At 43.5% G+C, this 18,446-nt stretch overlaps 1 protein-coding gene across 1 annotated transcript; it reads left to right on the top strand.

Moving 5' to 3' along the window:
* The first annotated feature begins 978 nt into the window (after positions 1 to 978).
* On the top strand, positions 979 to 15,537 carry PABPC1 (poly(A) binding protein cytoplasmic 1). Its single transcript, XM_079534007.1, has 15 exons — positions 979 to 1,659; positions 5,999 to 6,192; positions 6,300 to 6,415; positions 7,679 to 7,818; positions 9,045 to 9,139; positions 10,095 to 10,232; positions 10,319 to 10,414; positions 10,829 to 11,101; positions 11,289 to 11,382; positions 11,568 to 11,678; positions 12,465 to 12,619; positions 13,059 to 13,143; positions 13,329 to 13,459; positions 13,741 to 13,836; positions 15,100 to 15,537. The coding sequence occupies exons 1-14, from the start codon at positions 1,467 to 1,469 to the stop codon at positions 13,831 to 13,833; spliced, it is 1,914 nt and encodes a 637-aa protein (XP_079390133.1). The 5' UTR covers positions 979 to 1,466; the 3' UTR covers positions 13,834 to 13,836; positions 15,100 to 15,537.
* Positions 15,538 to 18,446: the final 2,909 nt, after the last annotated feature.

Consider the following 18,446-nt stretch of genomic DNA (forward strand, 5'->3'; position numbering starts at 1 on the left):
TTCCTCTTTCTGCTGAACTTTTATTCAACAACTATATTACAGATTAAAAAACCGCTCTACCCAAGGCTCTCACAAATGCAGGACGGCCGCGGGCCTTGTATGTGCACATACAATATGATTTTAGCACAACGAGGCAGAGCTGACTGCATTCTTTTCTAAGAACCAGCACTCTTGAGTTAGCAGCGCAAAAACGCACAGAAAGCATTGCCATTTTCACGACAAGCCTTTCAGGTGCAAAGAACTGACAAAAACCACACAGGACGTTCCCATACCCTCAGCACAGCTGCTTTAACCTGCGGACCGCCAAAGCCCCGAAGCTCAGTGCAATGACCGCCGAGGAGCCAGGCGCGACCCGCACCCTCCGCTGCGGCGGCCCCGAGACCGTTACAAACCCCGCCCGCTGCCACGCGACGTCAGAGCCCCCTACACCGCACCCCGCCCTCCTCCCCCGGTGGCGGAAGGAGCCGCTGCCGCGCATGCGCCGGGCCGTCCCTTTCCGGCCGGCACGCGACCTTCTTTGCCCTCCCGCGCGCGCGCGCCCTCCCTCGCCTTCTCCCCGCGCGGACGGCCCCAGGCACGCGCGGGGCGGGGCGGGGCGCGACACGGCGCACGCGCCTCGCCGCTAAACCCCTCCTGCTCGACTCTCGCGCGTGCGCGTGGCGCTCGGCCGGCTCCCACCGCCCCACCCCCGCTGCGCACATGTGCTCCGCCGTCGGCGCGTGCGCTCTGCCGCCGAGCCCCCACCGCCCCCGGTGACGTCGCGAGGCGCAGGCGCCTTCCTTCTCGGCCTCTTCCCCCGCGGCCGCTGCGCGTGCGCGTGGGCCGGCGCCCCCCGCGGCCGCCCGCCTCCCCCCGCGGCAGCGCATGCGTCGTGCGCGCCGTCGGTGCGTGGCGTGCGGAGCGGTGGGGGCGGGTGGGGGCGGGGCGGGTATATATAGTGCGCGGCCGGGGCGGCGGCCTCCCCCTTGTCCCCCGGCCGCCGTCGGAGCTGTGTGCGCAGTGCGTGTGCTCCGGACACCCGGACACGCCGGCCCGGCCCCGCCGCACCATTTATTACTAAAAATACTAAAAAAGCCAAAAAAAATCAAAAAATCTTAAAAAAACCTTTTTAAAAAAAAATAAGCCTCCCTTCCTTCCACCTCCCGACGACCTCCTGCAACCGGCCGGTTTGATATAAAAGAACCCGGTGAAGCGAAGTCCCGGACCCGGCGCAGCCGAGAGGAGACACCGAGCAGCCCGCCCGACCCCGCCGCACCGCATCGCACCGCCAGGCCCGGCTCGGAGCGCCCGCCCCGCCGCTCCGCCGCCGCCCGCAGCCGTTAAGTTTCGAATCCGCCTCCGGAGATCCACCGGCGCCGCCGTCGCCTCCCGCCGGCCGCTGCCCCGACGGAGCGCCCATCCGCCGCGGCCCCCTCGCCTCGCCAGCGCCTCCCCCTTGCCCTCCCGCGTCGGGAGACGGCGGCAGGATGAACCCCAGCGCCCCGAGCTACCCCATGGCCTCCCTCTACGTGGGGGACCTGCACCCCGACGTGACCGAGGCCATGCTCTACGAGAAGTTCAGCCCCGCCGGGCCCATCCTCTCCATCCGCGTCTGCAGGGACATGATCACCCGGCGCTCCCTCGGCTACGCCTACGTCAACTTCCAGCAGCCCGCCGACGGTGAGCGAGCGCCCGGCCCGGCCGCGGAGCCATGTTACCCCGCCCCCCCCTTCCCTCCCCCCTCTCGCCCGGCCCGGCCGCCGCGTCCATTTTCCCCGGGCGCGGGGTGGGGCTCCGCCGGGCGGGGAGCGAGGCCGGGAAGTTGGTGCCGCCGCGCGGCCTGGGGCCGTCCGCGCCTCGTGGCGGGCGGGGGGGCGGCGCTGCCGGGAAGCGAAAGGGGAACGCGCGGGGCCCGGCGCGGCGGCCTCGGGGAGCGGCGGGGGGCGGGGGGCGCCGCCGCGCCGGCCGCCCGTAACGGCCGTGGCTGCGGCACGAACGGGGCTGGGGCGGTGGAGGCGGCGGGAAGCGGGCGGCCCACCGGGTGCCGCGCGGCCCGGCCCCGGCGCAGGCCGGAGCGATGCGTCGGCGCTGTGCGGCCCGTCACGTGTGGGAGCGGGGAGCTGCTCGGCCTCCCGGCCCTGCCGCATCCCGGCCCGCCCCGCCGCACGCTGACGACTGCTTGGCGCCTTGCTGCCTCTCCTGAACTCGCTCTTCGTGCGGTGCTCCCGTTTCTCTGAAGTTATATCAGTAAGGAAAGTTCCCGTCTCGCTCTGGACGCGTCTCTGCCAAGTTCAGCGTGCCAGGGCGTTCCTATAAAGGGCCACATCTGATCCATGTAAAGTTCTATGGAATCCAATTACGAGAGAGAATTTGGCCAGCTAGAGCACGCTCGCTTTCAAATACTGTCAACTAAACAGCTTTCCATTATTTGTGATTTTATTTTCAAGCATAAGAGAGTGAGAGGTCTGAGTTACAAACTTTTCAGGCACTTGAATTGTCTGCCCGTCGGAATTGGCTTCAGCACGCAGCTGCCATCAGGGGTGGGACCTCTGATGCCCTGATGATATCGGGGTGGGAGGGGCGGAGTAAAAGTTACCCCTTTCCATGAAAGATTTCAGTTGTTTTCAGCTCTCTGACTTCATAGAGCTGTTCATCTGCCCAGACAGTGCTCAGAATCATGGAATCTGAATGCTTGCCCTGCTGCACGTTGCTTTTAGTCATTAAAAAGTTACGATGCAGGTCACTCAAAAAGAAAATGAGGGGTCAGCACAGTTCAGCACTGTGGTATGATAATGTCAGGGCAGAAGCTGAGGGTGTTCCACATGCTTTTCCTCCTTGGTAATGACAGAGCTCTGTAAAACAGGCCTCACCTTTGTGGTTAGCTGAACAGCCCCAAGCTTTGTGACTTATTTTATCATTTGTCGCATGTGGGAGTCAATGGAGCTTTTCACCTGAGCAGTGCTTGCAGACAGAATGTGAGAGCAGACCTCTTATGAAAAGGCTGTTACTTCACATTTTTAGGTAATTTTCAAGCTTTGTGGTGGAGGTGTCCAAATCTTGCCCTCCGTGCACGCCAGCTACCTGGAGGCTTTTACTTAAGGTGCACTGCAGTGATACTGTGATTATAGTTTTGCAGTGAGTTTAGAATTTGATGTTCTTGACAAATACCTAGAAAATGTCTGCTGGGCACACAACCCACTTTCTGAAGCCTTGAAATAGCAACTCTGAGGAGAAAAGGTTACTCCTGTCATCATACTGTTTTCCTTTTAATTCCACGCTTGCTGCCTTCTCCTGGTTTAGCCTAATTTTTAGCTACACTCCAGACTGTGCTCATTAAGCAGCTGGTAACTACTAGCTGGGGCTTAGGAAAGTGTTGGAAGGCGCATTTGAGTTAGCAGCTGTCTGAACTAGGGATCTCACAGCTCTTCCCCAAGCTCCTTAGGCTCATGACACACTTGTGAGGTATGCACGCATTTCACAGTTGTGACTTCTCTGAATTTGAGTCATTGTCCAGAGTAAAGCCCAGGAAACGTCATTTCATCACTGAACTATACCTATTTTTGAGCAGTTTCCCTTCAGTTTGTCAGTGGCTGCATTTCCAGAGCTTTATTATATTATTTTATAGCTATACCTGAGTAGATACAGTGCAGCTCAGTGCTGAGCATGTTTTCTGTGTGTTTGTGAAGTTACTCTGAAGTTGACCAGCCAGTTGCTGTGACTGAAGTGAGCCCTGACTCATTGCTTAAAGCTGGGCAGCATCAGCAGAAGCGTAGCGTAGGTAGGTGTGTCTCATGTCACGAGTGAACTGCTGAATGGGATTGTCCCCTGCAAACCAGCACAGACTTCTGTGGCAGCCAGCTGAAATGCAAAGAAGCAAGCCAATTTTACTGCTTACAGATTTTGATGAGAGTAATTTATACCTAGTAAATTGTGCAAAATATTCAAGTGATGTTTTAAAGTATGTGTTGGTGTGGCAGTGTGGTGCTGGTTGAGCAGAAGTCTTGACGTTCCTTGACCGTGTGCTCCAGAGAAAAGGAGGAGTGGAGTTGCCATGCTGTCCTTGTTCTGGATAACTTGTATCAGGCTAAGATACAGCTGGCTGTTAGCGCAGAGCAGGCTGTTACAGGCGGGGAAGGACTCCCTTGCTTGGAATCAGATGTCTGGGTCTTTGGGAAATGTGTCTGGGAACGCACATTCTTGAGAAGTGCCAGGATTATTCTAGAAGCAATTAGCACAAATTGGAAAAGCCTATTTTCTAGTAAAAGCAAGTCCTGTTGCTACTTCTGGAAATAATGAGCTGTTTATTACTGGCACTTTTGCTGGTGTCGGCAGTAATAGTTCTAATGACTTCCAGGGCAAGGCCGGTGTTAGATGGTTCTTCTGCAGCATGTCCTGATGTCCACAGTTGATTTTGTTTATCGGGTTTTTTAGTAATTTAAAGTGCTCTGGTGCATTCCATTTCCCAAAATCAGTGACTTAGGCTGGCTTTTTCCTCCTGCTTTACTTGTAGTAAAGTTTGTGATATCTTCATTGGTGTATCAAGATTGATGATGCTTACATTTCTGTCATTTTGGCTCTAAATCAGTTATCTTGCTACAGTCATGTGGATATGGTAACAGTATCAATTGGCGTTTTTAACAATAAAACAGCTATTTACCTGGTTATCCTTTACAGATGTCTTTCAGGAAATATAATCTTAAAATTCACTTGTAATCTGAAACATGGCAAGAAAGGCGATAACGCAGTGTACCAGCTAACCAGAGGCTGATTGCAAGTTTTCTTGGCCATGGTGTTCAGTAACAAAGCCAGATATGTGAGCAGCACTTCATGGAAAAGAGAGATTGACAGTGTGGCTGGCCTTTGGTGCTTCTAAGAAAAGCAAATAACTGACACGGTTACAGTCTTTCTTTAAATTAATACAAATTTATTTCAGTCTCGTTAACATCTCAGTGCTCTCCTATACGCAGATGGCAGTGAAATGAGTTGGTGCAGATGGATATGACTTCAGGTGTATATCAGAACTTTTTCCCATGTTCTTCCAGACAAGAACAAAAATTAAAAAGAGCTTGCGTAGGAGATGAGCTCTGCCGTAAATTAGAGCTGTTTCTTTCTTGCATAAATACCTTGTTGACTTAAATGATCACAGACGTGTGTCGTTGCTTTGAAAGGACGTAAGAAAACTGAGGATGTCTTGACAAGTTCCCTGCCTAAGTATACTGAGGCCTTAAATTCAGACTTTGAAAAGTTAGTTAAGGAGTTCCGCTGGAAAAGCTGCTCCATTGGAGTAACAAACGCTGGTTTATAGTACTGCATTGTGCTGTTTCAATGCTCGCTCCTTCTTTGACCTTGTGCGTATTTAATTGTGAGCTTTTAATGTATGTTTTTTGAGACTTTTCTAAGTTAAATACTAGTTTTACATCTCTCTGAACTGTCCCTGGCCTGGAAGTCCATCACAGATATTTTTGTTACTGAAGTGCTGTGTGGAACAGTTGCTTGAACTGCACCTGGCAATGCAATTCTGTCAGTTTATGGGGATGTTGGTGACAGCATTGCTGTGTTAGTGCTGGCAAAAGGCCTGGTGTGGGCATATGTTGTACCCCCAGAAACATTTTTATTGGTATAATATACACGTGGTCTAGGGATGATCAGCTGAATTTCACGGATGTTAAAACCTTTCCTCCTTTGGAAATGGGTTAGAATTGCCATTTGATTCATTTTCCTCCATGAAGGTCCCTCCTTTGCATAGTGGGGTACAGTCACTACTGCTACTGGGATTTCTTCTGTTTACCCAGCTGACCTGCGTGCCTTCCTTTTCCTTCAGTGCAGCCTTAGCAGAGGAGATACTTGCCAATTTTTACTTGCCTAAAAGAGAGGATTTTGTTTGCATTGAAAGTTTGGGTATACATCTTGATGGCTGTGGTCCAGCTGAAGTTTTCTGAAGGATTGTATTTAAAATGCTATTTTTGTGCTTATTTCAGTAACTTTAGTATTTCCCACTAATTCCATGGTTCTCTTCCAGCTGAACGAGCTTTGGATACTATGAATTTTGATGTCATTAAAGGCAAACCGGTGCGCATTATGTGGTCCCAGCGTGATCCATCTCTACGCAAAAGTGGCGTTGGAAACATCTTCATCAAAAACTTGGACAAATCAATTGATAACAAAGCTTTGTATGACACTTTTTCTGCTTTTGGAAACATCCTTTCTTGTAAGGTTAGTGACAAGTTATGGGTGCATTTAACGATTTGACATTAAAAAAAAGAATTCAGATTATGCGGGAAGCATTCCATGGTTATTACAACAAAGTTTTTCTTTAATAGGTGGTATGTGATGAAAATGGATCCAAGGGTTATGGATTTGTACATTTTGAGACACAAGAAGCTGCAGAAAGAGCTATTGAGAAAATGAATGGTATGCTGCTTAATGACCGCAAAGTGTAAGTACATAAATACGTTGTTGGAGATCAACAGACTGAATTCAAGTTACAGTAGACACATATCTCAAAGCTTACTTAGAAAAGGCAAGTTGTTCTAAACACTTCTGTTCTAAAGAGGATTTAGAATTTGAGCACTAGGAATAGTAGGAGCTGCGTTACCTACTTTAAGGCAGAATAAGTTCAGAAAACTCTTCCTAGAGAAGAAAAAAAGTTCTATCAGTTCTCTTATGAGCTGATGCTCTGATGAAGATTTGGGAAATTTTTTTTATGATGCTACTGATCCCAGATGAAGTGTAGCCCATGGGGTATTCTGAACAATGATTTCTTTATAAATGTTTTGTGATAGGTGTGTTCTCCTTTTTTGGGTGAAGCTTGGAGCTCTCAAGCTACTCAATCTTGAACAGTAGTCTGATTATACAAAATGTATGAGTGTGTGTTAATAGACACCTAGGGAACAGGAGTAGGAAACAAAACTTAAGGAAGCAATATTTTGAAAACCATAGCTACTCTTATGCTGTAGTGAAAAAACAGATTATTAGGTTATTGATCAGTGATAACTAGGTCGGACTAGCGGATGGCTGCCTTGCAGCTGAGTGATCATTATGGCATTTGGAATAATAATTAGAAATGAGCATTAGCCTTGTAATTTCTGTGTTAGAGGAGTTCTTTGCAGTGCGGAGTGTTCAGTCTCTGTTACGTTTTTGACCTTTAGTGTTCTCAGCCAATTCACAATGGTATTTGACTGCAGAGCAAGTTGCACTATTTATTTCTCCATGCCCTTTGAGTGAAGGAAAAAAAAAAAAAAACCCAACAAAACTTTGCTTTGACATAGGTTAGAAAGGTACATAAGGGTGTGAGGGAAGCTAGTTTGTATCCCCTGCTTAAAAGCTAGGTTGGCAAACAGTGACTGGTTTTAAGGCTGCCACGTTTTCCGTGTGGCAGAGAGATTATGCTGGTATCTAGAATTTCAGTTTACCTAGCACTCTCTCCCATTGTCCACATCTCCTGATGTCAAAGGCTGTACAAGAGCAAGCAGTGTTGCCAATAACTTGAAAGCATTTTTGTTCGTAATTGCGATAAGTGCACCGATATGAAAAAGATAGGGAAATTGGTTTTGATAGCTTTATCTTGAATATTTTATCTCAAGAATTTCATGCCTATAATGAATAATGAGAATGAGTGAGAATAAAATATGATGCGAGAGGATTAAAGTAATTTTTTAAATCTTTCTCTAATACACCTTTTCTGTTCTCCTGGAATCAGATTTGTTGGAAGGTTTAAATCCCGCAAGGAACGTGAGGCAGAGCTTGGAGCCAGAGCAAAGGAATTCACCAATGTTTACATCAAGAATTTTGGAGAAGACATGGATGATGAGAGACTTAAGGAACTCTTTGGCAAGTTTGGTAATGTCTTATGCTTTGAGTTTATATAAACACCGCTGAACTTGTACTTAGTTTGTGTCTGTACAGTGCTTTGTAATAGGAACAATCAGATGGCTCTCTGCAGCTTTATTTAATAAGTTAGTCCTTATTACACTTTGAATTTGAGCTAGTAATTAATACTCACTGCAGAATTTTAAATAACTGGAATAGAATACAATCCTCCTATCAGAGCTTTCTGATGAGCTGAAAATATTGTGTAGTCTCTTTAATGGATTTTGCAAATCTTGAAGTTGTGAATAGAAATGTTTTGTTGTACGCATTGATGCTATGAGTTCACTACAGGATACGTGACAAATGAGTTTCCTGTTGCTTTTTCACTGATTTGCAGACTAACCTTTATTCAGAGTATCTGTGCTTTCCTTATTTAGTTGCACAGTGATGACTTAAGAAATTGCAAGGAACTTCACCGTGAGCAAGCCGTTCAGTTCTGTCTTGACCCTTGGTTATGCGCAGGGCAGAATTATTGTGGGAGTATATCTAGTAATGTATCTGAGGTGTTATTGTTGAATTAGGAAGTGGCAAACTTCCTTTATCCAGTCACAGATCCCTTATACTGGTCTATAGGCCACATCTATTGTATCGTTTTTTTCCTCTGTCTTGCTGGATTCCAGTGGATGTCATGTAAACCGAGACAGAGCCTTGTATATGAGATCCTGTAGCAGCCTTAAGTCGCATTCACAGGAAATTACTTTTTACTACTGACATATCTGTGGATGAAATGGTAGCAAATTTAGCTAATAGCTCTTGCAACTGAATTTGGATGGCAGTTTTACAAAGGTTCAGAACTGCTGAGCTGAGGTCCTTTTGCCAAAGCACGTAGAGCTAATAGAAGAGTCTCCTTTCCAGCCTTTCGTACCTTTTTCAGAGTGTGGAAGCACTAGCACTTCAAATGTTATTTTTTCCATTAAAAATTACTGGATTCACTTTGAAGTTAAATTCCTATCCCATTATGATTGAAAATGCAGTACAAAAGATACTCAGCGTGGCAGGCATCAGCCAGAAAGGCTACAGTTCAGCATCTGGGCAGATCAGCAGTTTTATCCTAATGGGTGGCATTTCTTAGATACTGTCGTTGATGTAGGAATCTTTTGTGGTAAAAATGAAGAAATGAAATACTGAAATTTCTAAACAGTGTTCAAGAGATGAAGAGAACATACGCAACATAAAATATTTCATTGACATTTTAGGTCCTGCCTTAAGTGTGAAAGTTATGACTGATGAGAGTGGAAAATCCAAGGGCTTTGGCTTCGTTAGTTTTGAAAGACATGAAGATGCCCAAAAAGTAAGTTTTTGTACTTCATTGTAGGAATTCTGACAGAAAACCAAATAAGAAGTTTCAGTGAGTACATGGGAAATTTGTGAATTGATCAAGAGTTCTTATTTGCTCATGGGCACTGCAAAACCAGATATTTGCTTCCTAAACAACTGAACATAGTTTCTGTCACTGAAAATGCTTTCTTATGAGCAAAAGGACTTCATCTGTGGCGCCTATTAAGATACTCTGAGAAAGCTGGAACTGATGTAAGATGAGACGTTTTGAATAATGTGAGAACCTGTTGGAGCTAGGCTTGAAGATTTCAGTGAAATTTGGATTTCTTCATTGGTGCAACACACAAGCATGGTAAATTATTACATCTCTGCAAAACACAAATGAATCATTGGATCTAATTTGGTTGCACAAAACATTTGTGCAAGTGCAAGGCAGAAAGGATTGCTTTTTCAGACTACAGTACTGCAAAGTCAGCAGGAAGGCTATTAATTTTATGAGTATGTTTGGCACAGCTTTAAGAAAATAGTCAGCCCTGTGATGTTGCTTTTACCTTGAAGGGTAACTTTGGAACAAGGATCCTATTAATTTGTGTATGTGTCTATAGCATGCCAGTGTGCTGTATGATTTAATTCTTTGGCAGCTGGTTGCTTTCTGTCAGTTTACTATGACAGGAAGGACATAGAATCAGGAGGAAAAACTCAGCCCAGAAGAGATAAAGGCAACAAATCAAGCTTGCTTTTCAAAAGACGGTTTTGTAATTTGTTTGATTTGTTCGTAGTGCAAGAATCCATGCATGAGATGGAATAAGTACTGTCTTAAGAGTACTTTTTTTCAGTCTTGCATACATTCATAAGTGAATTGCTTCTCTTACAGTAGTCAAATGTGCATGTATGATGTTTTAAATAACATGGAATACAAATATCTCGGTAAATACGAAGCACTGCTAACCTCTTGTTTATTACTGAAGGCTGTAGATGAGATGAATGGGAAAGAGCTCAATGGGAAACAAATCTATGTTGGACGGGCTCAGAAAAAAGTGGAAAGACAGACGGAGCTGAAGCGTAAATTTGAGCAAATGAAGCAGGACAGGATCACCAGATACCAGGTTCCCTTTTAATTCAAGAGAACTTCATTTTTGTATTTATGTAGGTCATGTGCTTTCAAAACTCACTTGACTTTTTATTTTCTTAGGGTGTAAACCTTTATGTGAAAAATCTTGATGATGGAATTGATGATGAACGTCTTCGAAAAGAATTCTCCCCATTTGGTACAATCACTAGTGCAAAGGTAAATCTTACTGATTGGACTTGTGCTTTTATTGATGAGTGGAGAGGGAGAAATGAGAAACGTGACCCAGTCACCTGTTGTTCTTACTATTGTTATATAGTCATGAACACCTGTTGCCTTGATTTTTACATATTTCAGGTTAAATACATCATGCCTTTCTTGACATAAACTGTGTACTGACGTTACTGAAGAAAAATTTTATGTTTTAGTGCATTTGTGTGCTCAGTTTTACCTCACTGAGGTTTTTATCTGTATTCACTAAAGAATTAGCTTGTCGTCAAATTACATTTCTTTTTAAAAATCCATTCAGTAAAACAAATCTGTGGTCTCACTTGCATAATAAGCTGAAAAAAGGAGCTTGTGTAAGTTGAATGGGGCCAGATGTAACTTTTTTTTTTTTTGTCTTACTGACAGGTCATGATGGAAGGTGGACGCAGCAAAGGATTTGGGTTTGTCTGCTTTTCATCACCAGAAGAAGCCACCAAAGCTGTCACAGAGATGAATGGTAGAATTGTGGCTACTAAACCATTATACGTAGCTCTAGCCCAGCGTAAAGAAGAGCGCCAAGCTCATCTCACCAACCAGTATATGCAGAGAATGGCAAGTGTCAGAGCAGTCCCTAACCCAGTAATCAACCCCTACCAACCAGCACCTCCTTCAGGTTACTTCATGGCAGCTATCCCACAGGTATGTATAAAGCTGAGTAACCAAATGCTTAGTACTATATATGTAATTTGTTTAGATTTAAAAGTAAATAAAACAATTAGCATTGATTCATAATTTCAGCATTGTAATTTTGTAGCAGAAAGATGAGTCACTGCTCAGTACGCCCTCTGAAGATAACAGGGTAACATAATGTTTTTGCATCTGACAGACTCAGAACCGTGCTGCATACTATCCTACTAATCAACTTGCTCAACTTGCTAGACCTAGTCCTCGCTGGACTGCTCAGGGTGCCAGACCTCATCGTAAGTCTCTTCTTTGCTTTTCCAACAATGGTGATCAACTCAATAAGCCTTTACCTTTGAAATTTTATATGTGTTTTGTGGAACCGCAGTATGAGTCTTTGCTACATTTTATGGTATTACTTCTGAACTCTTTCCCCCATTCACTGTCTCAGTGTGTAACACAATACATCTTTCCTAAAACACAGCATTCCAAAACATGCCTGGTGCTATCCGCCCGGCAGCTCCCAGACCGCCATTTAGTACCATGAGACCGGCTTCTTCACAAGTACCGCGAGTCATGTCAACGCAGCGTGTTGGTGAGTTTCACTTCTAATAACGTCTAAGAATAAAACCTCTTTTTAGTTTTGCTGATTCAGAATCTCTCCAACATTCAAAAGTTCTTCTCTAGCTCTTACTGGATTGGTAAGCTGGTCTCTCCTTTTGGTAACTGTGTAGAGTACTATCCCAGCAAAGACTGAAAATCAGTTTTCTGCTGTGGTCCCCATCTCTTACTTCCTTTAGCGTGTGTTTCGATGGTGCTGTATGTCAGCTTCTGCTATTTCTTACAATTGTCACCCTGGTGTTTAGAAGAAGCTGCATGTGAAAATTCTGAGATGATACAATTTTAGCTCTTACTGTTGAGTAGCAGAACTATCATGTGTCCAGAACCTGCATGTCACTGAATGAACCAGATCTAATTGTGTTGGAGTCTTAACTCCCTGATAACATCCAAAGCAGTGGGTTTTTTTTAGCCATGTGCTTCATGAAAGTGTCTTTTTTAGGATTGCTATTGACAACAGGCACTCAGGAAATCAAACGTCCTTTGAGGTTAGAATGAAATTAAATCAATACTTAACCAAAAGTGAATGTTTTCTTGCATGTCTTTAAATAGCACGTAGGAAAAAGCAACTCATTAGTGATTATGGCTATAAAGCGACAACCAGTGAACTTCTAGCTTTGAAGCTTCGATGTGACAATTCTGCTGAGATGAATCTATAACACAGTACTTGAATTAGGTGTTCCATTTTGATTGGTTAACTTTTGTACAGTGCATGCTAAATTAAAGATTGAATTGTTCACCGACTGAATTGTTATCTTTTCAGCTAATACATCGACACAAACAATGGGTCCACGTCCTGCAGCAGCAGCTACTGCAGCTACTCCTGCTGTACGCACAGTACCACAGTACAAATATGCTGCAGGTGTTCGCAATCCTCAGCAGCATCTTAATACACAGCCACAGGTTGCTATGCAGCAGGTATGTAATTTTAGGAATTGGTCATGCTTTTGCTGGGTTTTCTGCAGATTAAGGGTGGAGGTGTGTATGATTAAGAGTTTCCTTTGTTTATCTAGAATTCAGGCTTTGCATTATGGCACCAGTAGAGTTTGGGGTTTTAAGTATGTTTCAAATTCACCTGGGATGGGATGTGATCCTGTGTTACTTTATATTTTCCAGTTTGATACCTTAACCTGAATTTTCCTTGTGATTGCTCCACAATGGAACGGTTGATGCTTATCTCCAGCATCGCTCAGTCTGAACCAGCTCTGTTTGATTAAATTGACTTGGATGTAATGTATTCCAGGTTTCTGACTGTGTAGGCATTGTTTATGCTGAGTTGTGTAACACAGGATATTTGAAGCTGCAACTAATTATAAGCTAGAATTTAATCTCTAAAGGGTGTAAAATTAATTTGCAGCCTGCTGTCCATGTGCAAGGTCAGGAACCCTTGACTGCTTCCATGTTGGCTTCTGCCCCTCCACAAGAACAAAAGCAGATGTTAGGTATGTACATGGTATCTTTATCACTTGTAGCAGAAGTATGCTGAGTACTCTATTACTAATCTTAACATACAGAATAAATGGTTTTTAGGGTGGAACAAGGAGACTTGTGTTGCTGTTTTTCCTTCAATCTAGGCTGTGCTCATCATCTGAGATTTCTCACTCCCGATGACGTTTTTTCTTTCTAGGTGAACGTCTATTTCCTCTTATTCAAAGCATGCACCCTACTCTGGCGGGTAAGATCACTGGTATGCTTTTGGAGATTGACAACTCTGAACTCCTTCACATGCTCGAGTCTCCTGAGTCTCTTCGTTCGAAGGTAGGTGGACTTCTGCCTCGTCATTTTCACACTGATTTAACAGGTGCTCTTGCTGGCACAGTGGAGTGGGCAAAGTGCAACAGAATGTGGCCCAGAATGTGAACTTCTAATATCTTCTTTTGGTGGGTAGCAGTCATTTAACTTAGCATGAACTGAGACTGTGATGTTATTCTTTCCTTCTTGATGATGCAGGAATTGTTTGTATGTATACTTCAAACCAGTTTAGCTTAAACAGAAATAAGCTTCCCTTTATTAATTTTTGATATTTTTTTACTTACCAGGTTGATGAAGCTGTAGCCGTACTACAAGCCCACCAAGCTAAAGAAGCTGCTCAAAAGGCAGTTAATAACCCTACTGGGGTTCCAAGTGTTTAATAAGTAAGTTTTCCGAGTAATGAAGTATTGTAGGTTAATGAGGGCAGTAGTACCTCGTCCATGGCAGTGAGCTTCCAGGCAGTCTGTCACTTACAGCCACAGAAAGCAGCAGCAGCTATGGTTGCAGTTGTAGAATAGTTTTGTGCTCCATTCTGTTCAGTTCAGCAGCTCTTGTTTAGCAAATGCTGCTGGCACTTCATCTCGTGTATTTAGCAAGAATGGGAGCATTGTTTCTAACAGCAAATTTAGCTGGTGCATGCCTGCAAAAATGAGCAGTTCTATCAGACACTACTATTCGTACTGTTGTTCAGGAAGAACTTGAGTAAATTGTGGGAGTAAGCTTAAAATGATGCTTAACCCTATTTTTTTAAGTATGAAATAGTCTATTTACACGATAATTAATTTACATATGCCAAAATTAAAAATCACAATAATTAAAACTAAATTACAGATTTTCTTGATTTTATGTTTTAGTTGGTTTAGCTTTAATGTTAGTTAAAATGTTCTCTTGGTTATCTTCTGAGAGGTTAGTATCTGAATCTTGCATGACAGGAAGAAGCAAAAGGTGCTATTCTACAGTTTCAAAAGGTAAAAAATGCTGTGGAGTTGAGGATGACATAGAAGTGTATGCCCCATCTAGTCTGGTTGGGCTTTGTGTGCATGTGAGCTTCTCATGTTTATAGCTAGTGGTAGAAGAGGACTGCTATTAAATTTGATTACTTCGCCTCCATTTTTCTTGGTGGTCTCCTTTCTACAGGCATGAGATGCCCTTCGAGTCATGCTTTTCCCATGTTTTTTTGTTTTTTTTTTGCTAGTGATACTTTCACACTGGAGATAACAAGTGCTGAATAGTTGTCTGTGCTGAACTAAGAATGTTACTCCTTGTGCTCTATGATGCTTTATGGAATTTGAAAGTACTGTTACTAATTGTTAGAGCTTTTGATGTGCTGGCCTTGGAGATGACCTGCAATCAAGTTGTTACAGTAAGAATGGATTGTGCCTAGTCCAAGGCCAGGCTGTGCAGTGTGTGCTGTTCAGTTGTAGGCTCTTTTATCTTAACCAAGCATCACAGACTTGAGACGCTCTATTTCAGTATCTCTAAAAAGTGGGACACCTACCTCTCTGCAGTGCTTGTAAAGAATATTGGTGTGACTTATAGTCTGAAAGCCCATAGTATTTTCAGGTACGCAGTTGCAGAAAGCATGTCAGAAAGGAAGGGGATGCTTTGATTTCAAATCCTCCTAACAGCACTGTTTTTGTTTTCAGGAAGATCCGGGAACTACAATCTAGAACTTCGCTTCACCGAAGAAAAAAAAAAAATTTAAACATGGAAAAACTATTAAATATTGAGAAAAACATTGCAAAATATAAAATGAATAAAAAAAGGAAAGGAAACTTTGAAGTCAATGTACAGAGCAATGCCGGGGCTAGTAAAACAAATGCTAGTCCTAGATTACTTATCGATTTAAAATTAAAAAAAAATAGTAAAATAAAAAATACAAATTAATGTTTTATAAACCCGGGGGAAAAGAATTTTCAGCACAGTACAAAAATTTAAAGCATTCCTTTCTTTAATTTTGTAATTCTTTACTGTGGAAAAGCTCAGAATATCACCACTGTTTTAGTTGACAGTGGGAATTGATAGCTGAGCAAAGAAACGTAATTTGGATTATAAAATTCTTCGTTTAATAAAAATTCCTTAAACACTGATTTAATTGTCATGGTTTTTTGTACGTTGTACTTCTGATGAGACCTGTCAGAATACCAAGTTAGAATCCAGCTTTTTTGTAGCATTATCTTATAGCTACCTGTTAAGCTTAGGCATTAAACAAAAAGAATAGTTAGACCCACATCTAGGGTTTTAAAATCCCTAACAACACGGTGTCTGGGCTCTTGTCAGTGTCTGATTAGAAACAGTCCTTTAAATACTATACCTTTGTAGGTGTGAAATGTCATTATAAAAGGCTTGTGATGGGATTCTGTAGCACACCACAGCCCCATGTGGCACTTGCACACTCTGCTCTTACAGTGCTTGAAGGAAGGAGCAGTCTCCATATAGGTCAGCTGATGTTCCTTTGGAGTTGACCCCAAACCTGCAAATAAACTTCACTGTGTCTGAGGTAGAGGTAGATTAGTATGGATAGATGTGAATGAGCGAGAATTGTCTGCAACAGTGTTGTATTTAAGGGATACAATTTCTGCAGAATTGCAGGCAGGGAGGTTAATGAGCTGTTGATAGAAGGCTATCTGTAATCTGTGTTTTCTGGAGGAGGATGTCAGTGTTTTCTGGACCTATTGCTGCAATCAGAGGACTGTAGTATGCTTTCTGAAATGCCCTCCTCACCCCAAAAAATAATTAGCAAGAGTTGGACTTGATTTTTTTCCCTTCTGCAGAGAACTTCAGAATGGATTTTTCTTTTCACTGAATCAATTTGAGAAGTAAGCCAGCATAGAGAGGTTGTCCGACACAAATGAATCCTCTATCCCACACATCACAAAAAGTGCAGTAGGGTGAGCTTGTACAGTTCTGATATTTAGCCCCCTCCTGATGGAGGCAGATTGATCACCCTTTAGTTTCCAGTCTTGCTGAGTTGTGTGACTACATTTAAGGATTTCTGAAAGTTGATGGTAAATTCCAAAATACCCCAATGGAGGCAGTTTAAGCAAGATGTATCAATTCACCATACAGAAAAATCAATTTATTTAAGGCAGTAGAGCCTTGTTGCTTTGGGTTAAAGACAATGTAATTGGCAGTCACGCTACGTTCTCTCATAGCACGTGTCAGAGGCTTACACTGATCCTTTACAGCCATGCAACTGCTCAGTGCTAAGCTGATTTTCTGAATCCTCCAGTATTTTGGGGTATTCCTTCCCCACCTTCCATTCTCTAACCAAAGTGAACACATCAGAATTCAACAGTGGCCAAAAGCCTGCTCTTAAAATGAATGATGATTTGAATGAATGAATAGTACCATGTTCCACTGTCAGCTTTCCCATGCAGGATGGGTTTTTATGTGCAACTCAAGGTTTGGTGCAGAGGTAATTTGGATGTGTGCATTATGCCCTACAGAAGTCTAGGAACTGGGATTTTTATTCCACTAATGCTAGGAACGTTTTTACTTCCCGCTGCAGTAGTTCAAACCTTGTTACTGCATGAGTGAACTGTGGCAGCTCCCCATGTCTAGAATGGGCCCTTGAAAGGCAGTTTGAGGTTAGAAATGCCACATCAGTGGGCAGCACTGGGCTGAATTTACTGGAACTGAAGGCTGCTCTCAAAAAGGTCTCTGTTCTTATCTTGGTTTCCTTTTTATGATACCAGTAGACACTGAACTGAACTGGCCATTTTCCCTTTTCCTATTTTCTTTTTAATCAGCTTGTCCTTTCCTTACAAAGGGAGATGCCGTACCTTAAGTACTATTGTATCAATTAGTTAGCATCATGGCAAGTGATACACATCACACCTTTGCATTGAAAAGCCATAGGAAAGCTATGAATTTTGGCTCAGAAATGCTGCAGGTGTTTGATCAATCTCAAGACCATCAAGCCAACTTGGAAAGAATCTGCAACTCTAGTGCTAGCAAAAGGGGTCTGTATACTGGGCCCATGTTCATGTCAAGACTTGACACCTGGGGGAATCCTTCTTATGCATTACTCCCATGGGAACCAATTTGCATGTAGGAGCCAGTTTCTTCTGAGCCAGGACTGTATCTCACTTGCTGCCTTGCTTCTTTACAGATTTTTCTCAGTGTAACAGAAAGAGCATATAAAAAATAAAAATAGACAACCAAGGTATGACTTCTCAATGAGGCAGGCAGAGACTTCAGCATGGCAGCAGTGTAACTGCCATCGCTTAGGCAACTGTGGGTCTATACAGTGGGACTATTTCTATGAAGGAGGGCTTTTAGTCCCCCTTGGATGTGCTTAATAATGGCAGATATTAGCTGTCTCCAAATGAAAATGTAGCTGGCAGCATTACAAATCCTTAGGATACAACAGTTGAATACAAATTTGAAATAATGTTTTTGGCTACGCCAAGACCACAAGGTGTGAATGTAGTTGTGGTGCCCTTTGAAGTAGCTGGGCAGCAAGAACAAAAAAAAGAATATTTTCCAAAAATAAAATAATTTGAAACATTTCTTAGCTTTCTCACATGTTGAATTAAGATTTAATGTAATTATTAAGGGGAAAAAAAAAACCAAACAACTCCAAGCTGAGCCAACATAATGGGCCTGTTGCACATTATGTACTAAGAGCAGAATGTCTCTGTGCCAGAGTCTCCTGCTCCCCACGTAATCTGCTAAAGAAACATCCCGAACCAAGTTGTGTTCCAGCTGGCTATTGCTGCCTGGAGATGCTCTTTTGATAGCCCTGAGCAACCTTTGAAGTATTCCATGTGATATCTGAGCACTCTGAGATCAAAAATGCTGTCCTGGGCAGGTGAGTTTGTTGTGTCACGCTGCATCAACAAGGACCTTGTGTTGTGCATGGTCCAGGTTAAACCTGAAGTCAATAGATGAGGTAAAATAGGCATTACAGTATCAAGTGTGCTCCAAATGTGTTGCATTGACTGCTACAAGAAGCTTGCTTAATTCTGTTCCTTGCCTCTGTTAGGTT

The sequence above is a fragment of the Tetrao urogallus genome, assembly GCF_951394365.1.
Source record: "Tetrao urogallus genome assembly, chromosome: 3".
NCBI lineage: Eukaryota > Metazoa > Chordata > Aves > Galliformes > Phasianidae > Tetrao > Tetrao urogallus.